A 24333-nucleotide genomic window follows, 5' to 3' on the forward strand; every position below is an offset into this window, starting at 1 on the left:
CATATATATTAATTAATTAATTTAAAAATATTCAATTCAAAATTGTTGAACTCCACATTAGAATTTGTAACAAATTCTACATAAAAAAATAATTAAGGTCTTCAAATGGAACAAATTACAAAAATTATTAAATTAAAGTGAAAGTTTTTGTATAAGAGATTAAAATCAAAATAATGTTAATTCAAAGCTGTACACTTAAATACAGTAATAGAAAGTCGTATTCTGATTAATCACAATTAAATAAAGGAACATAATCAATGGTTATAAAAAGATATATAAAATTAAATTATATGGAATATTTACTCTTTATGTACCTTACAACACTTAAACCATTCAACCTGTAGCATCTCGGATTTCCCTTACCTTTCGATAGCACAATAGGCTTGAAATGATTTTTCAGCAGATTTCTCATCAATCGCATACTAGCTTCAATCTTTTTATCAGCTTGCATATCAGTTCTTTCACTATTCATAAGTAATCTGTTTGAAGGAATATTCTAAAAAAAAGTTTCTGAAATTAATTAATCTGTTTAAAAAGTTTTCACACAGATATACTAAATTTTATAATTATGGCTGACCTCAAAAACAAGATATGCAGCACACCGTCTCGAACTAACATGATCGATTGCATGTCCAATATTTAATAAAAATTGTTGTAGCAAATCCATCATTGCGAGATGCATTTCTTCCATTGTCCAATCGGAATTTATAATAAGATACGTTATTGGATGAAACTAATCTCAAAATATAGAAAATAACATATATTTCTTACAGGTAAAGTTCTTTTTCCTTTCTTTAAGATGAAAATACATAAATATCTACCTGCAGTGTAGAATACATGCCTAAAGCAGCTGAAATTTTATATAACTGTTTAGCCAAATGCATATCAAAATGAAATAATGTACAGATTAATGCACGACATACAACATCTTTCAATATAAAATTGTACTTCATAATTAGTTTTGTGGTCTTTATAATCAACTCCTGATCTTTTTTTAGTAAAAATTTTGGTAACATTACATTTGCAACGTCCGTAAGATCTAAAAATAATATTACGAATTTGTTAATACCAAATATAATAAGGTCATACAAAGTGCATCTTTTTTACCTATTGGATGAAAGTTGCTAGATTGATCTGTAAGTAGAAACTCAAAAAGGAAGAATGCATACTCTGGAAACATTTCAGATGTAGTATACAATAAAATAGTTATTATTTGTTTTCTAATAGCACTATCTTTTTCAATACTTTGTACCTTCCATTTATTGGGATTGGTAGAAATGATATTAGTTCCTGAAACAAATGCAAGAAATAAGTGTAATTAATTGCTATTATCAAAAAATATACCATATTAAGTCTAATTGTCAACCCACGTTTAAGTAAAGTAAATGCTTTCATAGCTTCTTCATTGGCTAGGTATATCTCAGCAAAAAGTAAAATAGTTGTAGCATCTAATTCGTATGAATAAATCTGTGGTTCTAATATAATATACACATTTTTAAGTAGTATATACGCTAACATCCATAGATCTTTCTCAGCTAAATCAACCAAAATATCTTTAGCAACATCAGATATTATTTGATAAAATACAGCTGTCGCCCCGTTTTGAACTGTAATGCCCCAAAAAAAAACAATAGAGTTGGTATTTTTTTTTTAAATAAATACTAACATTTAATTATACAATATCTTCATTTATTTAAACAAATAAAATACAAAAGGATAATATTAAGATGAAATATATTTTACTAAAACAGAAAAATCTCTTACTACAGAAAAGAAGACTAATTACATAAAATACAAAAATAAACTTAACATTTGCCATTTAAAGTAAGTTATTACATTTGTATACAAGACAAACTATTAGAATTTAATAACACTGCACACAGCTTATAAAAACTTATCTAATTATTTTAACGAAAATGTTTTACAATTAAATGAATTATTTTACTCTGAAAATATGTTGTAAATTTAAATATACAAAGGAAGTCCAAAAAGTAAAAGTAGAACATTTAAAAAAGAATATATTAGTCAAATATTTCTAAATGCAAGTCAAATATTTCTAAATGCAAGTAACAGTCATTTTTAATAATTGTATTATACGTTACCTGAGCTTAAAATGAGTTTACTCAAACGATATGGAGAGTACTTTATTTCCTTGCTTAAAATTTGGTAGCATGCACGATTGAACAGCGACTTTTGATCTTCTTTAACTGAATTAAGAATTTTCATAACTTGATTATAGTTATCATGTTTAAGTCCTTCCTGAAGATTATAGAGATCCTTATAAAAGTCTGAAAATTGTGCTCTACCGTGCACAGAATATGGATTTGGTAAATCATCTAAAATTTATATTATAATGTAGGTGATACTGTATATAACTGAACGTAATATTTGTATAAAAAAAGGAATATACATGTTATTTCTTTCACCTATTGGATGCAATGTAAAATCATTATCGCTACTTTTATGTTCTTCCCCAGCTTGGTCCGTTGTACTAGATGTTCTTGTGTATTCACTTGATACAGTTTCTGTTTTAATTGAAGGATCTTTTTGAGAGGACATTATTCCTTCCACATTATTTCTATTACACTTTATCAAATGTTTGAACGATAATAGTAGTTTGTCATTTATTTTAGAATAAATGTCATTGCGGAGTTTATTAATGATATTTATATATATATCGTCAATATTTTGTTGTGTATTTATACATTCCTTCAAAACTATTTCTATAATTTCAGGCTCCAAATTTTCTATTCTGAGTAATAAACTTTTTGATGTACTCCAATATTCTCCTTGTGGAATATATTTCTCTAATGTTTTTAACATCCAATTCACAAATTCAAAATCATTATCACCTATAATGAGTCCCAATTTTTCAATAATTGATTTAATAGAATGTCCAAAATCTTGAATGCATTCAATAGTATGAAATGCTGATTCGGCGGTTATAATTGTTAATTCATATAATTTCTTAAATATTTTTAAAACACAATTAACATCGATATTACAGTAACGACGTCGGAAATGGTATAGAAGGGAAGAATAAAAACTTTTTATAAATACTGTGAATCCATGAGCAGCTAATTCGTCTAACATTTTAAATAAATGTGATTCATTTCTACTATACCAGTTACTCATGAGTGGTACAAACTGCAAAACAAAAAATATATTATATATATTATACAAGAAAATGTTAATAGCAAGTATGTTGAAGCTTCTAATTATTATGTACATACATTATGTTCAAAATTACATAGATATTTATTACAATAACCATTGTTTATAAACTCGTAACAATGACCTCGAAAGTAAAACAAGATTTGTCCAACATTCATAGATGGGATTAGTATTCTGCTTCTTATTTTCACAGTTCTTGTACTACTAGGCACAGAAGGCCTTTCCATTGAAATGCTGTTTTGGTGATGTTGTATTCGCCTAGATGATACACAAATTTTTGATGGAACAACAGTTTCATTATCATTAACATTCTCCTCATACATTTTATTAAAATCAGCCTTAAGACTTTTATAATAATTTTCAACCATATCATTGGACACATCAAATGGTTCTTCAGTGTCACATCTGAAAAAATTAAGTGTTTTCAGATATCATAAAAATAACTAATATAAAGCAATTCTAATAAATTAATTTAAAGATCCTTTTTTAAAAAACTATTAATACTTACTCTTCAATCATTGTTGAATCTGCAAATAAAGATATACAGTCACTGTCAGACATATCGTGTATTGATCTTTCATCATCAAAATTCACTAAATCTGAAAAAGAACACTTGTCTTCTGTAGGCTGCTTGTGGTTAACTGTTACTACAGGTTCTATCTTCTGCACGATATCGTAGTTTAGTTTACTGATATCTCTAGAACTTTCAGCTTGTGCCTGTTTTAAAGAAGTTAAAAATTTTGTATCATTTTCTAATTGTGTAGGTACAATTTGTGTCGCTGCACCTTCATCAAAAACATCATTATCTCCATTATTTCCCAAATGTATTTCACTAACTATTTTTAACATTTGTTCAGAATTTTTAACTTTACAGAGATCTTCACTTCTTGTATGTAATTCTTCTTTATTCTTATATTTTTTATCGTTATTATTCAGTAACTGATTAGTTTGAAAGTCTAAATATTTTTCCTCTAAGTTTACTTGCCTGTTTCCAACATCATCATTGTTAGGTACTGTAAAAATTTGTTCATTTTTTTCAATAATAAATTGTATTCCTCATTAAACAAAGAAATTACTTACCAAGTACTTCTTTTACATTTGCAGTTAAGTGATATTCATTCCTTTGATTTTCCATGAATTTATCTTTTTGTAAATTTCTGAATTCGTCTACCATGTATCCACTTACAATATTTGAATTTTCATCATGTTGTGCAATCTTAACCAAACAAACTCTTAATCTTTTACCATCCTTTAATGCTTTAGCTTTCATTAATTGTACATTTTTTTTATTAGTTAGACATTTGCTTTTATTATTTGCAACTACATATTTCAGTGAAATAAGCTTTATCAATGGTAGATCATCCCATATATCCTTTAGCACTACTGAACAATCTTTTAGAACAAAAACGGGTTTCTTTTTTAAATTTGTGACATTTTCATATTTATCTTCGTTATTTTTCTCTTCTGCCACATTTATATTACTTTTAAAGATGATTTCATTAACTTTTCTAATTGATAGTATAGAGCACGGCCATGGATCATTTTTCTCTTGATGATGTACTTTCATTTTTATGTTACGTATATATCCTTCACAATATTATAAATGAAAAAAAACCGATTCAAGCTTTAAAAATATAGATAAAAATTTATGATGGTCCGTTTTCTTGATAAAAAATTGTACGGATTCCTGTAAGACGTAAAAATACACTTGTAGGGTATGACACGTGTGCTTGACGATGACTACTCGTTGTTACTTTAGTTTCTTAAGAATCGGATAAATAAAATGCGTTTATTTTTAATGCATTCTAATATATACTACATATCCTGTCGGATGGCAATCCGATAGAAACAGAGAAATACGCACGTATATTAAACTTCAGTTATTCTTCTAGATCACCGCAAGAATATTTAAGCGCGACAACACAAAGAAAATCTTGACACGCTTCTTAAAAAATGTAAAAAAACTTAAAATTTAAGATTTCAAACATAAATCTAGGATTTTCACTTTTATAGTACTTAGTTTCACTTACTTTAGTTACACTCAATTTGTTCGCGACAATCTTCTTTTATAAATACTCTTTCACATCCTCTTCGTACTATATCCTAATTATTGTTTATTTATTCAATGGCGTTGAGTGCCGGAATGAATGCCACGATTGAAATTATCGCGCAACGAAACACTTCAAGCTTGTTGACGTTACGAAGTCAGAAATTATAATGACCAAAACTTACTGCTTGATGCTTCTATAAGCCTAGAGAGGTGCAAAAGAGGTTCTCCATCTCTCTCTCAAGACCAGCAATATTGAAAGCATATTGTTTATAAAAATAATAGCTAAGAAAGATATTGGACAAATCAAATGCAGTAATAACTAGTTACGCAATGTATCAGATTATAGTGTAAGTAATTGATGTGAACTACAGAAAGCTATTTCGTTTCATTCATGGATTGAGAACATTCGGCTCGAGTAAAATCAACATTAAAGGACGTTCGTTACAAAAACCGTAAATAAAATCATACAAAATAATGATTTCATTCCGAGGAATACAGTGCTGGACAAAAGTATTGGCACAGCATGATTGTTATGATAAAAATGCTTATAACTATGAAACAAATTGTTAAAAAGGAAAAATTTGTTTACACGTTTATTTATTTATTATTCTAGATTATTATTTAACAGAAACAGTAATATAAATAAAGTGATATGCGAAATAATAACAAAAACATATTTATTGAGCGTTTTAAGCATGGACAAAAGTATTGGCACAAATGATTGAAAGTACTTAGAAATTAAAAATTAATATTTGGTTGGCCCTCCATTCCTCATGATAACTTCCTTCAATCGTTTTGGCATTGAAGTTACCAATTTTTTTGTAAAATCCGGCTCTATATTGTTCCATTCTTGTAAAATAATAGCTTTTAATTGGTTTTTGTTTGTTATATTATATTTTCTAATTTTTTTTTCTAATTCATTCCAAACATGTTCGATGGGATTCATGTCTGGACTCTGGGGTGGGGTATTTAATGTATGTGCGGTATTGTAAACGATCCATTGTCGTACAATATAGGCAGTATGTTTTGGATCATGGTCTTGTTGAAAATAAAAATCACGCGGGAGATTTAATTTATTAGCACTTTTAAATAAATTTTCCTTTAATATATTTAAATATACATATTTGTCCATAATCTCATCTATGAATACTAATTCGCCAACCCCAGACGCTGCAATGGAACCCCATACCATGACTCCACCTCCTCCATGTTTCACAGTGGCTTGTAAATGTTGTGGATCCATTTCCGTATTTGGCTTTCTCCAAACTAATACTCTGCCATCTGATTTAAATATATTAAATTTAGTTTCATCTGAAAATAATACGTTATTCCAGAATGTGGGATCCTTTTTTATAAATTCTTTTGCAAATTCTTTTCTCATCTTCCGATTCTTCTTGGATATGTATGGTTTCCTTCTTGCGACACACGCAGAATATCCCGCATCTTTTAACACTCTCCGTATAGTTTTCGAACTTACTTCTTTTTTATTTTCTTCATTTAACTTTGCTCTAAGTTGTGATGAGTTTAATTTACAATTTATTTTCACTTCCTTTACAATTTTCCGTTTTTCTCTAACTGTTAACTTTGAGGGACGTCCACTTCGATTCCTACTTTTGAAATCTGATTGATTCTCAAATCGTTTTACGACACTTCTAATAGTGAATCGACTTCTATTAACACTTTTTGCTATTTCACTATAAGATTTTCGCATTTTGTGCAAATTTAATATTATTTTTCTCTCTTCACTTGTAGTTTCTTTCCCTCTTCTTGACATTGTTGCTTGTTATATTTCCTATGTTGCTAATCGACTGAACTTAAGGATGACTGTTAGAAAAAATGACTATCAGGGAATCCCCTACCTATACCATCAAGTGACAATCGGATTTTTTTCGGAGAGATACAACTACACTAAATTTTGTATAATGTGCCAATACTTTTGTCCATGCTTAAAACGCTCAATAAATATGTTTTTGTTATTATTTCGCATATCACTTTATTTATATTACTGTTTCTGTTAAATAATAATCTAGAATAATAAATAAATAAACGTGTAAACAAATTTTTCCTTTTTAACAATTTGTTTCATAGTTATAAGCATTTTTATCATAACAATCATGCTGTGCCAATACTTTTGTCCAGCACTGTATGTATAACAGGACCTTCGAAACAGACGCACAACAAAAATGTATTCTAAAATAACGTTTTAACGGCAATCACATAAACGAAACACAAGTTAAAAGTGAAGTCCCAATAGGAAAAACAAATGCCGACGTGTCTAGCACGTGTGCTCAGCCTCAAGGACCGATTGCTTGCAAAATTATTTGTAGAAGCAGGCATACCTTTTTAAAAGAAGCGTTAAGAGTTGGGAACTCAATGAATTGCATCGTTTCTATAACGTGCCTGAAAGGAAACAGTCGAGTGGAAGGACCATAAAATATTTGTCCAAACACGTGCGAACCTCACGCCCGTACAAACCTGCGATCAATCATAATTGTACAACCAGCATTATTTAACGTGAAAGTTCATAACTAATAAGTGTTTGAAAGCTGTTAGATACGTACACAGTCGTTTTAATAAGATTAGGGCAGAGAAAGAAATAGAATTGAATAAATACTATTTATTTAAGTACTTCGACAATTTTTTATTTAAGAAATGACGCTCGAGTAATAGTTCCCATGCGTATTATAATATCAAAAATAACATACGGACAATGTAGCAGTCTTCCCATTAAAAAATGGCATTAATTTCTATGCTTACAAATTTATAGAACGGTTCACCATACCGATCAGTCTGCCTTACAATTGATAAACAGTGTTGTCCAAATTATAAAAGGCCATTTGTTCGTCAACCCAATCTCGCGCCGAAGCAACATTAGCATAAACTCCTGGTGTACCGTCTTCGCCGCAACCGATACCCCATGCTACGATACCCGCTTGCAAGTACCTGCTTGGGTCTTTCTTGCTTGGGCACACAAGAGGACTTCCTCCATCACCCTATGAAAGGAAAGATTAAATAATTTATTCTGTTTTTGTTGCATCAGAAATACTTTGCTCAAATTTTACTTACATTACAGGTATCTTTGCCAGCCTCTCCACCAGCGCAAACGAAGCTTTCATGAAGAACAAAGTATTTTCCTAATCTTGTTTTCCGGAGATCATCCTGACATTTATTGCGTGGCACCATCGGCAATTCTACTTTCTTTAAAATTACTTGATAGTGGGCCTCCTGACCTGAATGATTACGATCAATAGTTTAGAAAAGGAATGATTGCGATTAATAGTTAGAAAAGTAATTTACCGAATACGTCTTTTCCCCAGCCACTAGCGAAGCATTTGGAACCATCGAATACGTCATTTCTTTCCGGCAAGCATGCCACATCCACGTTATCTTTAATTTCCACTGGCTCGGACAAAATCAGTAGAGCGAAATCATTGTAATAGGCTCCGGAATAATATTTGTCATGAACAATTACATTCATTACGTTACGATCTTGATGCGGATAAATCTCGTTCTTCGTCTGCGTGTCCCATTCTCCAGCACGAATTCTTAACTCGGACGGTCTTTTTCTGTAAATGAACTTCCGTTAAGAATGAAAAACTCTGACAGAAAATTCATGGAATCGCACAATTATTTACCCTTGCACGCAATGAGCGGCTGTTAAAACTGCCTGCTTGTGGATCAACGAACCCCCGCATTGATAGATGTTCAATTTGTTATCGCCGATTGATTCTTCCTTCAATATCGCCACCATCCAAGGAAATTCGCCGAATTGTGCTTCATTATTGTTATCGCCGGTAATTCTGAAACCAACCCCTTCAGGGTGCCTTTGCCCGCAACCTTTCCTCACAACTGGATCTGGTGTGATTCGACTTTCATTCACCGTCCTGTTCGGTGCTTCGCAGCAAACTTCCAAGTAATTCTCGCACTCGCCAAAGGCTCTGTTCATAATTAACGACGTTGAAAAGAAAATCAAAACTATGGATATGCTAGTATCATCGACGTTCTGTTAATATTATAATGATATGAGGAGAATATGAAATGAAACATGTATGGTGAAAAGATCCATACATTAGGAAAATTAGCACTAAATATCGGGTAGTGAGGTCCAAAGATGGTCTCATGCGGCGTGCGTACATGATTGTTTAACAAATTAACGTAATCATGAATCGTGACAAAAAAACCAGTCGAAATCCATGTTTGTTAGATGACAAATTCGCTGTACATGCTAAATGAATTTTGTGTCTATGCTTGTTCACCGAAAGAACGAACAACACAATTACTGTACTGTACATCAAAGCAATATTAATCTTTGCCGTTCTGAGACCAATCTTTAGGACTCACCTTACTAAAGGTTGTATATTTGTATCATCATCGAAAGCGGACCTAATATCAATCAGTCCTGTTCCGTCAGACAGAATTTTCCCATTCATGCACAGATAGTACGGGACACATTCACAATTGGTTGGCTTTGGATTTTGGTTGTTCTGCGTGCCCAAGATCACCGGGGTAATCGTCTGCGTGGGTTGTGGCGTTACACTTTGAGGGGCTGCCACGGTCAGAGAAAAGCTGGCCATTCCCAGCGTCAACAATATTTTCCACATCGCGTCGTTGGGGATCCTGAAACAGTGTTACTTTTCGCTTAGACGGGTGGTCTTTTTCAGTTTCAAGAGGCTATTGCGCAAAGAAAATCTTTTGAAAGGCAATAGATCCTCTTTCGTTTCAGTACGTAATTGAATATTATGAGATATTTAAGTGTGTGTCGTTCATAGTGAATTTACTCTGGTCACTAAGAGAGATTATCGTGGTTTTTTTCTGTTGAATATAAATACAGATGACTTCACGCTCTTGTGGATGAAATCGGTGATGCGAGAAACCTGTGAATCCCCCTAATGAGACGAGGAGACGAGAACATGAGACATGTTTCTTACGACCAAACATATGCATATATACATATGATTCTCGATTTGCCTTTCAGTTTTATGTTAATTTCGTACTGATTTCAAGGCCAAGGCCAAATTGTACCTGTATATGTATAATAGATTTGTAATAAGCATCAAAGTAAACAACCTTAATTGAATACTGACGAGGAAGATAATGACCATGCGGGGAAATCTAATTGCCATCAATTCCCGTAAAGTTAATAATGAACCACAAATTATATTTCCACGAAAGTGTTTTGTGCTATTGAAACGCGTAGTTTTGATGAATAGTCGAACAAGTAACATCTTACATAAATTAAATCGATAAAAGAAGTATAACGAAATCGTAACATCGGACAGGCATCGAATTTTTGACTTGATTCAACGAACAGTTCAACCGAAATCGGAGAAGACAAAGACTCGAAACTTCAAACGATCCGCTCTAAGTAAAGGTATATACGACCTTACAGACGTACGTACACCGACACATATCTTACTAACCATTCAGTCCTTACAAGAAGACGCAAAAGATCGAGATTATTTAACGCTTCGATTCAATACTTTGCTATATTGTATATGATTTCTATCGATTATAAATCGTAAACAAACTTTGAACTTTAACATACATGCATAGTTGTATATAGTGTAATAAAATCGTTAACTCTCTCGAGATAACGTTGAAGATCAAAAGGTTAATTTCGATCATCTCTGATAACAGAATTTTCCTGTTTATAATTTCCTATATTTCCCGCAATCTATCATTTACGCGTTCTCTTTATTTTTAAAAGAAACAAGTTGTAAAAGCATGTGGATCATTCGAGAGTTGGACGAGTGGTCATCAAATTACGTAAACATTATTGGTTTAAATGTCTCGAGTATATATTAGGTCGAGGGTATTTGATATTGACCTTTTCTGAAGGCTACACACACGTACATCTCCATGTATATAGCTTTATGAACATGAAATCAGAGTATAAATTTAACCGTTTAACATACCATCGTAGACTAAAAATATTTTTTAACTCTTCTACACATATGCAGTTGTAATTAATCTTTGGAATGTATCGCTTATAGTTTAAGAGCCGATATTACTATTGTCTTAATTGCTTTAAACATTGGCAGTTAGTAGTTGAAAAATATTGGCGTACTTACTACAAATCAATCCTAGGTATATATATCAAGCGTCAAGTTTTCTCCTTAAAGAACAACGGACGATTACGCGTACTTGAGGCTTATCCGGTGACTTCTTCGATTACACACGCAGCAGCCGAGCTTCGAGTATTTATGAGAATTATCCCCCCCCTTCAGTAACGGTTTAATCCTCCAGCACACTGGCAAGCATGTGTAGGTAATATGCACATATATTGCTTTATAACCTGTGTACAGCGAGTCTCTCTACTGCCTTGGAACAGGTGGTATTCCCCATGCGTGAGCCTGAAACAGGTACATACATATTTAGACGCATGCATATACAAGATTTCGTGGAACCTTTTCCAGAGCATTCAGAAGTCCCTTTTTATTAACATTATCGTTACAGGAAAGTTTCAAGATATTAATGTGAGGAAATATCACACTTCCTCATGCACAAGTATCTTTATATAGTAACAAGAGCGTAACTCTTTCGAAATATGTAGAAAAAGTTGAATCTTTAATACATAACAAAAGAAAGAATTGTATTCGTTTGTGCAACAAAATGTACTGTCTCATTCCCGTTGAATGTAGGAAAAATTTCTACGAATTCCACTATTTTATTAGTAAAAATAATACCATAAGAGATCATCACCATAAGAGGTCATGACCATAAGAGGTCATCAACATTATACTTATTTATAGAATAGTGACATGAGGGACGTCGGGGTTCTACACTAATATGCACTCTGGTCTGAACATGTCTCATATTTTGATATGTTCTTACTAGTCGTTATTTTAATAGTGTTTACCATTTTCTAGAATGTACTGTATTTTAAAACAGAAAACAGATGTCTTTTCTTTGTTACTTTGAACACTTTCGTTCGACAATACAACACATTAATTTCGATGTTCTGCACCAGATGTCGCGAAAGCATGATAATATCGCGTCTACAATAATTTAAGAGTTTAAAGAATAAATACGGTTTTGCACATTGAAAATAGGTCGTTATGATGTGTGTCCGTAAATAGCTATTAAATGATACGTAGATCTTGCGATAATTCGTATCGTAAGATCTATATTGCACAACGCAACACGCGAATTTAAAAACATAAAGATAATTGCCTAAACACCGGTTAGTAGAATACCATGACAGTCAACGTTTATTCCTTGATGACTCAAATTGGAATCACTAGGTATTTCTTTTTCCAGATATCATTGTTTCGCGTATTATTTAATGAGAAGGTTATTATTTCATTTATCCGAATATAAAATAGAGACTGTACTTCTTTAATGAAAAGGAAAAATTAACTTCCCGATAACTTAACTGACACAATGCGGTGTATGTCGTATAGGTAAAACTTATAACTAAAAGTTTTGCACACAAACATTGCCGTGACCAGGATTCGAACCTGGGTTACTACGGCCACAACGTAGGGTCCTAACCACTAGACGATCACGGCTATTGGAAGAATTGTTGAAGGAGTTGATATTTTTGTCTATTAACCGTATAGTAACGAATATATTTTTTATATCATTTACATGCTCTTCTCAAATAATATTTTTTCAACGATCTTATACAATCTTACATGGATAGGATTAATTATGCGAAAATGTACATTATGAATTAATGGATATGTCTTAAGTACATTTAATCTTTTTTGTCAAGCCCCGTAAGTTGCCAATTGTTGGCCGATCCACTGTGTATACTGCGCAACACTCGTGTAAACGGCGGGAACATTAGAAGAACCGCAACCAATACCCCAAGATACTATGCCGGCCTAAGAAAAAGGATACCTTCAGCGTCATCTTTTTTTGTTTTTTTTTTCCAATCCAGTTACCTGAAAGTATTGTCCCGTAGCTGTAGGACAGATCAAAGGTCCGCCGCCGTCTCCGCGGCACGTGTCTTTGTTTATCTCGCCGCCTGCACAAATGAACGAGCCGTGCAATTGAAAATACGGTCCCAATCTTGTGGTTCGTAAACGATTCTGGCAATCGGTTCTGTCCACGATAGGAAGCTCGACTTTCCGTAGTTCGGACTGATATGTTCCACCTGACATTCGATACATTACAATGATACATAATCAGGAACATGATAATTGAATGAAAATCATGACATTACCAAACGAGTTTTTCCCCCAGCCTATGCCAATGCACCTAGAACCAGCAGGAAAGATCAATCCTTGTTGTGGTATACAAATAGGAGCAACGTTTACGTTTCGTTTTACTGGTTGGTTTAAAACGACCACTGCTATGTCGTTAAACAAAGCGCCGCTATAAAACATGGGATGGATCACTATGGCTTTTACGTTCGCGTCGTAAAAGGGCAGAGGTTGGTCGCCAGGTTGATTTTCTAGATCCCATTGGCCGAAACGTGCTACGATTCTACCGTTTTCTCGACTATTAAGTTTTTTTCAATATTTCTTATCGTTAATTCGAATGTTCAATATTCAATGTCGATATCTCGTCGTCTAATTTGCTTACTTGTTGACACAATGCGCAGCTGTGAGGACCGCGTTATTAGTAATCATAGACCCTCCGCATTGGAATAGGAATTTGCCATCTGGTTGTACCGTTAATAGAGCCACCATCCACGGAAACTCTGCGAAATACGTTTTTCCAGTGTCCACGGGATACGGTTGAGCTATAAAAGTAAAGAAATTAACTGGTACCGGTAACGAACCACCAACACGCTCGATCGATTTTCTACGACAGTCTACCATCTACCTGGCGCGTACGTTTTGTTCTGAACACCACAGCCGGGTTGCGAAAACGTAGCCTCCCCGTTCACAATGTTTTCCCCGTATCCGTCGAAATCACGACCTCTTTGTATACCAACGACGGTGGGACGACAGCATATTTCGTCTACTCCACACACGGAAAACCTTGGATCAATGGCACCGATCCCGTCAGGACTGATCGAGTTTCCCGGTGCGCACAACCAGCTCTTCATGCAATAGCAAGCCTGAGGAGAACCAGAATTTCTAATGGGCCCGATCACCACTGGTATTCCATTTCCATAGACCGAGTTTATTCCTTGGCAGCAGGAGGCAGGGAGAGGACACGTCTGTTGACCATAAGTTACCACGGGATTTACGACACCCACGTTTACAGGGATCACAACTCCGTTGTTGCACTGCATCACGCTTCCGCAAATAACGCAAATTTGCGAGGAGGCAGCCGGAGGATTGTAGATGTACTGAATCACACTGCTCGGCCTGCAGCAGACCGTGTTGCTTGGACATTGAACGTACTGCGAACGAGGATTAATCACACCTTCCCCGGACGAACCGATGATCCCATTTGGATCGCATTGCGATACAAACACGCAAACGCAAATTGGATTAATCGTGGCGGGCTCTGTGTTTGGAAAGATCACCGGTGGAAGAGTCGAGGTGGTCGTCTTGGTCGTGCTGGTCTTTGGAGTCGTTTTCATGGTTGTACTCGTAGTTCGCATTGTAGTCTTAGTGGTGCTGGTAGTACTAGTTACGTTTGGCAAACGACAACATACTTCCAAATCTCCGGTGCATCTTCGATATCTAAACCTCCCGATCGAGAATAATTAACCCATTCGAACGAACCGGTTTGCTCTGTCGCAACAGATACTTACCTAATATCGATCGTTCCGATGTTATCTATAATGATGGTACGATTAGCGTCGCAGATATAGTAGGGTACACAGATGCAGTCCGCGGTTGGCGGAGTGGTTGGCACCCTTTCTATCTTCTGTATCTTCTTCTTCAGTTTGAGTAGATGGAGGAGGAACAGGGGTGACGATCTCTCGCGAAACGAACCGCCTGTTTTCCTAGCCACCCTTTCGTTTGTCTCGTCCAGTGAGAAAATCTCCGAAATCATTAGAACGATCGCGGCAGCGTAAACCAACGCGAACAGCCGTTGCATGACTTGTTTCCTACTCGTGAACTCGTTCTCTATTGAACGACTTTTAACGCGTCTCGACATTTATATGTACATGTATGTACGTAAAGCTACAGGATGCGTCGCTATTTCCTGGCACACAGGGAATATCAGATACAGGTACAAGATTAATAGTCTATACTATTCGTTAAGTGGATCTGTTTTCGATTTTTCTTAACAATAGTAGGCTGCAACCAGATAAAGTTAAAACATTTACTATTTAGTAGTCCTTCGATCGAACTTTGATATACCATTCGTTATTTCACACTAAATTTATCTGCGCGATGCAGAGACGCGCGAGCAAATACAATTATCCAGATAATACGTCGTAACGAATACAATGGACGACCTACTTACCTAGTAAACCATCGAAAGGGGTACGAGGGAGCTTGTTTCATATAAAACGCGACAAGTGGCCGTTTTGCAATTACCATAAAAAATGTCATTTAGGACACGTTCACTTCTAACAAGCATTTCTAAAAACCTCTAAAGCAAAGATTGCTTTTATATATCAGTTGTGATGCGAAGGTAACGATTCGTGCGCAACAATGCATGCAATGTGCAAAACGCGTACAATTTCCATTGATTCCGTGGTCACGCGACGTTTAACGGAACATTACGTGCAAAAGGACGATATCTTACTCTTTTTATCAGCTTACCCTTTTGATTCGCAACGATTAGGATTATTTCTAACCGATGACTAATAGTTACAGAATAAAAAGTAATTGTTGGTTAAATCATACCAAATAATGGTTCCATTTCGAGGAAGAGCGTGTCAAATAAACTTATAAACGGAATACACGTTAAAAGTGAAACCCAGTAAAAAGGATAAATGTAGAAGAGTCTAGCACGTGTGCTCAGCCTCAAGGACCGATTGTTTGCAAAATTATTTCTAAAAGCAGGCACAGCTTTTTAAAAGGGACGTTAAGAGTTGGAAACTCAATGAGTTGTATCGTTTCTGTAACGTGCCTGAAAAGAAACAGTCGAGTGGAAAGGCCATAAAATATCATTTGTCCAAACACGTGCGAACCTCACGCCCTTACAAACCTGCGATCAACCATGATTGTACAAACAGCATTATTTAACGTGAAAGTCCATAGCTAGTAAGCGTTTGAAACCTGTTGGACACATGTACGGTCTCTTTAACAAAATATTTCCAACGTGGATAAGGCAGAAAAAGAAATAGAATTGAACAAATACTATCTAAGTACTCGGACAATATTTTATTTAAAAAATGAAGCTCGAGTATTAGTTGCCATGCATATTATCGTATAAAAAATAACATACGGACAATGTAGTGGATCATCGCATTAAAAAAATGGCATTAATTTCTATGCTTACAAATTTATAGAACGGTTTACCATACCGATCAGTCTGCCCTATAATTGATAAACAGTGTTGTCAAAATTATAAAAAGCCATTTGTTCGTCAATCCAATCTCGCGCCGAAGCAACATTAGCATAAACTCCTGGTGTCCCGTATTTGCCACAACCGATACCCCATGCTACGATACCCGCTTGCAAGTACCTGCTGGGATCTTTCTTGCTTGGGCAAACAAGAGGACTTCCTCCATCACCCTACGAAAGGAAAGATTAAATAATTTATTCTGTTTTTGTTGCATCAGAAATACTTTGCTCGAATTTTACTTACATTGCAAGTATCTTTGTCAACCTCTCCACCAGCGCAAATGAAGCTTTCATGAAGAATGAAGTATCTCCCTAATCTTGTTTTCCGGAGATCATCCTGACATTTATTGTGTGGTACCATCGGCAATTCTACTTTCTTTAAAATTACTTGATATTGAGCCTTCTGATCTGAATGGTTACGGTCAATAGTTTAGAAAATGAATGATTGCGATTAATAGTTAGAAAAGTCATTTACCGAATACGTCTTTTCCCCAGCCGCTAGCGAAGCATTTGGAACCATCGAATACGTCATTTCTTTCCGGCAAGCATGCCACATCTACGTTATCTTTAATTTCCACTGGCTCGGACAAAATCAATATGGCGAAATCATTATGATAGGCTCCGGGATAATACATGTCGTGAACAATTACATTATTCACATTACGCTCTTGATGCGGATAAATCTCATTCTTCGTCTGCGTGTCCCATTCTCCAGCACGAATTCTTAACTCGGACGGTCCTTTTCTGTAAATGAACTTCCGTTAAGAATGAAAAACTCTGACGGGCAATTCACGGAATCACATCACTATTTACCCTTTTACGCAATGAGCGGCTGTTAAAACAACCTGCTTGTGGATCAACGAACCCCCGCATTGATAGACGAATGTTTCGCCGTCTTTCTTTAATATTGCTACCATCCAAGGAAACTCGCCGAATTGTGCTTCGTTATTGCTAGTGCCGAGAACTCTGAAACCAACCCCTTCAGGGTGCCTTTGCCCGCAACCTTTCCTCTCCACTGACCGTGGCGTGATTCGATCATTGAAATCCTTCCTGTTTGGTGGTTCGCAGCAAACATCCATGTAATGGTCGCACCCGTCACTCGATCTGTTCATGATCAATGATGTTTAAAAGAAAACGGAAAATATAGACAAGTAACGAGAAAGGTAACATCCGGCCATAAAATATCGGGTAGTGAGTCCAAAAATGATCTAGAGCGTCATACATACTTGATTATTTAACAAATCAAATTGTGGCAAAAGAAAGACAGACAGAATTCATCGTGCATGCAAAATGTACTTTGCGCTTACTCTCGTCCATCGAGGAGGAACGTACCGTCTATGAAAGCAACGTTGACTTTTGCCATTCTGAGATTAATCTTTAGTACTTACGTTAATGTTTGCTGCATATTTGTATCGCGACTAAAACCGAGCCTGGGCTCGATCACTCCAAATCCATCGGTCAAAATTTTCCCTTTCGAACACAGATAGTACGGTATACATTCGCAATTGGTTCGCCTTCGGTATTGGTTGTTCTGTGTGCCTAAAATCGTTTGCGTATTCTGTTGTGTTAATATTTGAGGGGCCGCTACGATCAGAGAAAAGTTGGCCATTCCTAGCAGCAATAATATTCTCCACATCGCGTCGTCGGGGATCCTGAAACGGTGCTATTTTACGCTTAGACGAGTGGCCCTTTTCAGTTTCAAAGGGTTATTGTGCAATGAAAGTCCTTTAATGTTTTAAAAGAAAGCATTTTTCGTAGAAAATACACCCTCCGAATATCATCTAGAAATCGATGCTTTTTCTACTTACCTACTATAAATCGAATCTAGACACACATGTATGTATATATATGTACCAAGTGGCAAGTTTTCTCCTCAGAGAACAACGGACAATTACGCGTACTTAGGGCTTATCTGGCGACTTCTTCGATTACACATGCAGCAACCGAGCTTCGAGTATTTATAACAATCATCCCCTCTTCAACGACCGTTTCTTTCATACCTGAAACACAGTGGCAAGTGTACGTAGGTATACGTACGCACACTGCTTTATAACCTGTTGTACTGCAAAACCTACCTAACTGGCTTCGAATTGTTGGTATTCCCCATGCACGACCTTGGACCAGATATATATATATATTTATGTGCATGCATGGTTTCAAGATAGTAATATGAGAATTCCTCATACACCCCTATTTTTATGCAGCGAAAAGAGCGATACTCGTTCTAAAGAGGTAAGAAAAGCAGAATCTTTAATATATAACGAAAGAACGAAAGAGCGATATCTTATTCTTTTTATCGGCTTACCTTTTTGATTCGTTAGTGATTAGTTCATCTTGCTTCTAACCCAATGACTAATCGTTTCAGAATGATAGGTAAAAGAGTAAAGGAGGTACACAATTTTTAGTTACAATATTCTTTATAACTTTTTTTATAAACATCAATATAATCATGATACATATTATCAGACTATATACAGTTAAATAATGACACGCCAATAACGTAAATAATATTATTAATAATAATATAATAATACAAATATAAAAAACACTAAGAAGATAAGAAGAATACGTAAGTTATAAATATATAATATATATATATTACGATGGTAGTACGTAACATGTACCCTAAAATTGTAATACCAAAATGGCGAGCGCATCGCAGTAAAAGAGCAAAATCAAATCAAAATACAAATGCACTTTTTAAACCGTATAAACGCAAAATAAACGAACATCATCGTGATTATTATTGAGTAAACGTAAAAAAAATATCACTTCCTTTCTATTCACGAATATTTCCAAATATTCGCCGTTAGATCGCTCGCCATGATTTGTGTGTGTCCATTAGAAAGGAGAATAATCGTGTGGAAATTGGCATTTGTACAATTTTGAGTCGAGCTATTGAGAGTGAATCGAATGTGGAACGTGAAATTGGCGGTAATAACGTATTAGCCACCTCTCAGTACAGTTGGTCAAGTCTCTTCTCTAGCTGCTGTTATTACGTTATCACCTGCAGCTCGTAATCGTAACACAGGCTGTGGCTTCAGATTACAGTAACGTCATCTCAATTTTTATTGCGAAACAACAACTACTGCTATTACTGTATGCATGACGTTAGTGGTAACAGCGAACTCGGCATGGTAATTTCTCTAAATTATTTCTCGCTTTTATTTTACAGGCGTAAATTAAGAACAACACCGGATGTAACATTTACGGCTTACGATTTTCTAGTGAGCGTAGTTTATCAACCGTTTCTCTTTTTCACTTAATGACTCTTTGGACTGCTACATATCACTTTTAAATAATAATACTTAGTCGAAACTATTTGCTATACTATATAAATATTTGCAATATATAACATTTATAAATAATTCACATCTAGCAGTCTCTGGATTCATTCTTAACTCGTCGCAGCACTAACCTTCTTACCTAACGTATTAATGAACTCAATGAAAGAGGAGAAAAGAAGGACGCTTAAATAGAAAAATAAATCTTTGCAGGTCTGTTACCAGGACAGAAATGAGAGACAAAGATAAGTTGCATGAACCGTAGTATTTGGTTTCGTTATAGGGAACTTTTCAGCTGCGAATCAAGAATTTCTCATGGAAATATCTATACGGTATTCCATTACGAGTACTAGGAACTTAGCCATAATTCAGTGAGCAAATACAGGTATGTTTAATTTATGAAAATTCGGTTAAGTACAGGGAAACCCATGCTCGAGCAACGCGATGAGCCATCGAACACATACGTGAGATTCGAAATAGCATTGAATTGCGGGAAACGACAGTAACAATATCATTTGAGGACCGCCCAGCGAATGATATGTACGTGCGTACGTTTCTTCAAACGCAATCTCTTTGATCTACGACTTTTTAAACATTTCTAGGGTATTGCCTCGGGTTTCCGCAATGCTGTATCATCGAATTCCATTCTAATTCTAAAGTCTTTGAATACTCTACCTATGTAACCTACGAGAAATATACATTTGACAAAAATATCGTTTAATCAAAAATAGAAATTTCACGCAAGCAAACTCGTCGTACGAAGGATAATACGCTCACGCGTATGCTCGCTTCTTTATTTCCAGGACTATCTTTTGAAAACAAAAAGATTTCGCGCATCAAAGAGCTTGGCGATAAGTATTGGGCGCAATAATCGTGCCGCTTCATTATCGTCTGGAAACCGCCAATGAGGCCGCCGCGTTCTGAATCGATTCAGCACACACGTCAGGTATAACATAGCAGCGTGTTCAAGGAATAGTTAAATTCCGAAAAAAATCGCGATCAAATCGGTCAGCCATCAAAGTACCGATGAAAACTGATTTTGTAATTACGGTCTCGAAGTTACGATGCACGACGAAGTCGGATTAATTAAAAATTAAACGAACGAGTCGCGAACCTTTGTATATATGTACATCCTGCATTCTTAACGCTATCGACGAGTAAGAATACACTATTAAAAGGAACATTTTGCCTCGTCGGTCCCTTGTCGACCGCTGAGAGAAGAGCAAACGCGGTAATCTTTAAAAGAAAATCTTCTTTTCTGATTTTAGATGATAGAACGTCGTAATACTGTCTAATCTAAAAATTACTGGCTGTTACTTAATTAAACGTAGTTCTCTCGATTGACGTGTCTTGATGAAAAAAAGTGTCTCCTTTTGAATCGTTTCAGATTAGAAAACGTGATTCTGTTTCGTTAAATGTCTGTTCACAATTTCAAAATTATCAAGTAATTTTGTCAATCGTTATAGTTCAATTGTAGCGCGTATGATTTACGTCAATGTGTGTAAATTTACTTACATATACATATATATGTTCTCTGATGAAAATCGTAATATCAAATATTGGTGGAAAAAAAAAAAAGAAAAGCAAGAAATCGAAATACGAATTAATTGAATTCGTAATCACAGAGAAGATTTGGTTGTGGAACAAATGATACACTTCGACGAGTATATATGGCACGTTTCATATAAATAATTCCTACAATTAACATCTTTGGACGCAGCCTCTCGGTTATCGAAACAATTCGAGTCCCGTTAGAAGGTAAAGACATAACTTATGCGTTTCCACGGGTTTAACGAAACGGGGGTCGGAAGTTCACTTCGCATTTTTGCGTGTTACAAATAAAAATAACTTACACACAAATAAAAGAAAAAGAAAAAGAAAACGCGGGATAAATTTCCTTCCACCGTATCGTTTCATACGCAAGGCTCCACGATGATAAGACTTGTATCGATCAACGAACGATAACTTTGTTGCACGAATGGTCGTTCGGAATAGAGTGCACGGTTTACTCTTCAACAAAGGGACTTCAGTTCGTTCGCGTGTATCTATTTGGAAGGGTGCGACAGTGAGATTACCTGCCAGCAGTCGTCGATTCGTGGCACACTACTTCGAAAGTCGTTGAGAGAAAGCAGACACTTTGATGTTTTATGGTGTACGTCGATGGCGACACGTGCTCAAGTCCCACGTGCGTCTTTACTTGACGACTCGTCGTCTGCCCATAGAGTTTCTCAACAACTTAAACGCGTTCGCCGTCGCCAATAATTCGGTATTCTTCACGCTCTTCGGACAGTACTTGATCGTATGGGCGTCGTCTCCGTTCGCGCCACAAATTGGACACGTGTAGGCCCTGGTTGGACAAGAAAGAGAAAAAGAAAAGTAAAGAAAAGGTGTCGATGACACGATTTACGGCTGTCTCGACTCATGAGAGATTTTAATTAGACGGAAAAGTTTTTAAGCAGACGAACAAGAGCAAAAAAGTATTTCGACCTACCTGAGGACTGGACAAGAGACACGGCCGTCGGCATCTTTCAGCAAGTGATCCTTGTAGTAGGCCTCCGTCTCACCATTGTTTCTGCAGAAAACGCATTCCGTGGGCATAGGTTTCCTTGGTTTCTTGCGGCGTGGCGTTTCTGCTACTGCATCATTGTTTTCTGGACAGTACTCGAAATCGCGCCCATTGTGACGGAACTCCTCCATCACATCTTCGACTAAAATTATCGACCGCTTAATGTCTTTGCAATAGAAACACGAGATTAAAAGGAATGTACGCGATACATATAGTAAGGAGTAAGCGTGTACGGTGAATGTAAAAAAAAAAAGGATAGTCGACAGGATATTACGAAATTTAAATCCTGTTTATTTCAGTATATCGTAAGATGATCTAAAAGAGAGAACGCGAGATTGATAATCGAGATTCGTTTGTGTTTGTTTCGGCTTTTCCATGGCCCGATGCGACAAGGCGTAAGTTGAGAAAATAACGACTGCCGGTGTCCGATTTCACGGTATGTAAACAGAATCGTCCTGATTTTTCGAATGACGCAGGAACGATGTCGTCGTTTAACCGAATGTTAATAGAACAGATATAGGTACACGGTTTACGGTATTTAAAATCCATCCGAATGTTGCAAAAAGCCTCGCGACATTCGCTTACTCGGCCCTACTGTCTTCATACTTTACTTATCGTGTTGGTACACCGGCATTATCTCTGAACTTGTACTGTTGTTGCTAAACGTACACGTCGTTACGGGAACGCTATCTCGAAACTCTCTTTATCCGAGTCGGGCGAGCAAAAAACAGACCATCTTCTGTTTACGTGTACGCTATCTATGACATATGTACCACGTTTTGCCAAAAAGACCGATCCGAAGAACATGTACTATTTCTTTTCTTGTCTCCGAGAAACCAATCGTTCGTCGAGGCACATTGGTAAAGAACGATCCAACCAGTTACCAAACGAATGGATCATCTCTCGATCTCTTCGAAGTTGAATCATCGTTGTGCCAAAGAACAAGTAGCGCGAACTTGCGAATCGATAGCGAAACGACTTCCTTTTTTTTTTTACTGAAACGTACGATTGTCGGTGATAGAAAATTTCTTTTATACATACACTTTAAGTATTTACTTAAAAAATGATTTATCAACAACAAAATGCACGCTATATAGGATACAGAGATTCAAACTCGCTATGAAACAAACGCAGTAACCTTGCGAATGACCTTGGAACGGAAAGAAAAAACTATCCGACCGCGTAAAATCGCGTGAAATCGGCGAAGCGTCATTTCACTTTGATCGATTTTTGTTGTCGGCATCCTTTGAAGATTTTCCTAGCGAATTCCACGGGTTAGAAATAAACTTACCATTCACAGGAGGTGTGGTACCGGCATCGATCGTGAAATTGACGAATAATCTCTTGATTTCTTCTTCCAGGCTAGTGTTAAACGGATAAAAAACGTTCGACACCTGCGGCATCGGCAGTGGTTGCACCATCGAGACATGCATGGTGAACGAGAGAAGAATTACGGGCGAGTAAGCGAGAGGTCACAGAATTACGTCCACGCAGCTATCTCCTCGGTAAAAGAAGTAAGCTAAAGACTTAAAAGATCGCGAGGAACGTCCAAGGGGTACTAGCCATCCAACTCGACTGGGTTTTAAAATTCAACTGCCAAGCTAGGATGTCATCGTGTTTGACGATCGCGAAGAAAGGGTCCGATGGTGGGGATGGTACCACTACTTGGGTCCGCTACCACTAATACGATTATTCTTCTTCCAAGAAGAAAGCGGCCAATTTGAATTGCTCTTCTGGACATAGCTGCGCTCTAATACCAGTTCGAATGCAAATTCGTAAATAAAAGAAGAAATTGCCCAGTCAATCGAATGTATGAATGACAGGTTGGTTTGCACCAGTAGAGTTGCAGTACAAAGATTGTAATCGCTATACCAGCGTGACACGCGATCT

The 24333-nt window shown here is 36.0% G+C and overlaps 4 protein-coding genes and 1 non-coding gene across 5 annotated transcripts; all 5 read right to left on the reverse strand.

Moving 5' to 3' along the window:
* Nucleotides 1–374: 374 nt before the first annotated feature.
* On the reverse strand, nt 375–4741 carry LOC143429647 (uncharacterized). Its single transcript, XM_076905322.1, has 9 exons — nt 4255–4741; nt 3683–4187; nt 3234–3579; nt 2427–3147; nt 2103–2336; nt 1371–1607; nt 1108–1290; nt 822–1039; nt 375–733 (listed from the first exon to the last, which is right to left on the reverse strand). Exons 1-9 carry the CDS (start codon nt 4739–4741, stop codon nt 554–556), a joined length of 3111 nt encoding a protein of 1036 aa, XP_076761437.1. The 3' UTR covers nt 375–553.
* Nucleotides 4742–8019: 3278 nt separating this feature from the next.
* Nucleotides 8020–15191, reverse strand: LOC143429648 (ovochymase-1). The gene is made up of 12 exons (XM_076905324.1): nt 14883–15191; nt 14000–14817; nt 13757–13916; nt 13395–13672; nt 13114–13325; nt 12943–13053; nt 11543–11577; nt 9566–9841; nt 8860–9162; nt 8522–8790; nt 8291–8454; nt 8020–8217 (listed from the first exon to the last, which is right to left on the reverse strand). The coding sequence occupies exons 1-12, from the start codon at nt 15170–15172 to the stop codon at nt 8020–8022; spliced, it is 3114 nt and encodes a 1037-aa protein (XP_076761439.1). The 5' UTR covers nt 15173–15191.
* Nucleotides 12664–12735, reverse strand: Trnah-gug (transfer RNA histidin (anticodon GUG)). The gene has a single exon. It is a non-coding gene; the product is annotated as a tRNA-His (tRNA).
* A 1324-nt stretch (nt 15192–16515) lies between the features above and the next one.
* On the reverse strand, nt 16516–18229 carry LOC143429959 (phenoloxidase-activating factor 2). Its single transcript, XM_076905850.1, has 5 exons — nt 17982–18229; nt 17407–17697; nt 17069–17337; nt 16838–17001; nt 16516–16764 (listed from the first exon to the last, which is right to left on the reverse strand). Exons 1-5 carry the CDS (start codon nt 18227–18229, stop codon nt 16567–16569), a joined length of 1170 nt encoding a protein of 389 aa, XP_076761965.1. The 3' UTR covers nt 16516–16566.
* A 3656-nt stretch (nt 18230–21885) lies between these two features.
* On the reverse strand, nt 21886–23928 carry Nanos (RNA-binding protein nanos). Its single transcript, XM_076905851.1, has 3 exons — nt 23735–23928; nt 22369–22585; nt 21886–22224 (listed from the first exon to the last, which is right to left on the reverse strand). The coding sequence occupies exons 1-3, from the start codon at nt 23874–23876 to the stop codon at nt 22071–22073; spliced, it is 513 nt and encodes a 170-aa protein (XP_076761966.1). The 5' UTR covers nt 23877–23928; the 3' UTR covers nt 21886–22070.
* Between the last annotated feature and the right edge of the window lie 405 nt (nt 23929–24333).

Source organism: Xylocopa sonorina, chromosome 12, assembly GCF_050948175.1.
Source record: "Xylocopa sonorina isolate GNS202 chromosome 12, iyXylSono1_principal, whole genome shotgun sequence".
Lineage (NCBI taxonomy): Eukaryota > Metazoa > Arthropoda > Insecta > Hymenoptera > Apidae > Xylocopa > Xylocopa sonorina.

Excerpts from the sequence above, each read along its gene's own strand:
- LOC143429648 (XM_076905324.1), bottom strand. The coding sequence starts at position 15,172 with ATGCAACGGCTGTTCGCGTTGGTTTACGCTGCCGCGATCGTTCTAATG. Across the intron at positions 13,917-13,999 it reads GAACAAAACGTACGCGCCAG|CTCAACCGTATCCCGTGGAC; the intron begins GTAGATGGTAGA and ends TTACTTTTATAG. Across the intron at positions 8,791-8,859 it reads GCCGCTCATTGCGTGCAAGG|AAAAAGACCGTCCGAGTTAA; the intron begins GTAAATAATTGT and ends GTTCATTTACAG.
- LOC143429959 (XM_076905850.1), bottom strand. The coding sequence starts at position 18,229 with ATGTGGAGAATATTATTGCTGCTAGGAATGGCCAACTTTTCTCTGATC. Across the intron at positions 17,698-17,981 it reads AATATGCAGCAAACATTAAC|ATCGAGTGACGGGTGCGACC; the intron begins GTAAGTACTAAA and ends GATCATGAACAG. Across the intron at positions 17,002-17,068 it reads CTGGGGAAAAGACGTATTCG|ATCAGAAGGCTCAATATCAA; the intron begins GTAAATGACTTT and ends GTAACCATTCAG.
- Nanos (XM_076905851.1), bottom strand. The coding sequence starts at position 23,876 with ATGCATGTCTCGATGGTGCAACCACTGCCGATGCCGCAGGTGTCGAAC. Across the intron at positions 22,586-23,734 it reads TACCACACCTCCTGTGAATG|TCGAAGATGTGATGGAGGAG; the intron begins GTAAGTTTATTT and ends CGATAATTTTAG. Across the intron at positions 22,225-22,368 it reads GTCTCTTGTCCAGTCCTCAG|GGCCTACACGTGTCCAATTT; the intron begins GTAGGTCGAAAT and ends TTGTCCAACCAG.
- LOC143429647 (XM_076905322.1), bottom strand. The coding sequence starts at position 4,741 with ATGAAAGTACATCATCAAGAGAAAAATGATCCATGGCCGTGCTCTATA. Across the intron at positions 3,580-3,682 it reads GATTCAACAATGATTGAAGA|ATGTGACACTGAAGAACCAT; the intron begins GTAAGTATTAAT and ends TAATTTTTTCAG. Across the intron at positions 734-821 it reads GCATGTATTCTACACTGCAG|TTTCATCCAATAACGTATCT; the intron begins GTAGATATTTAT and ends TTTTGAGATTAG.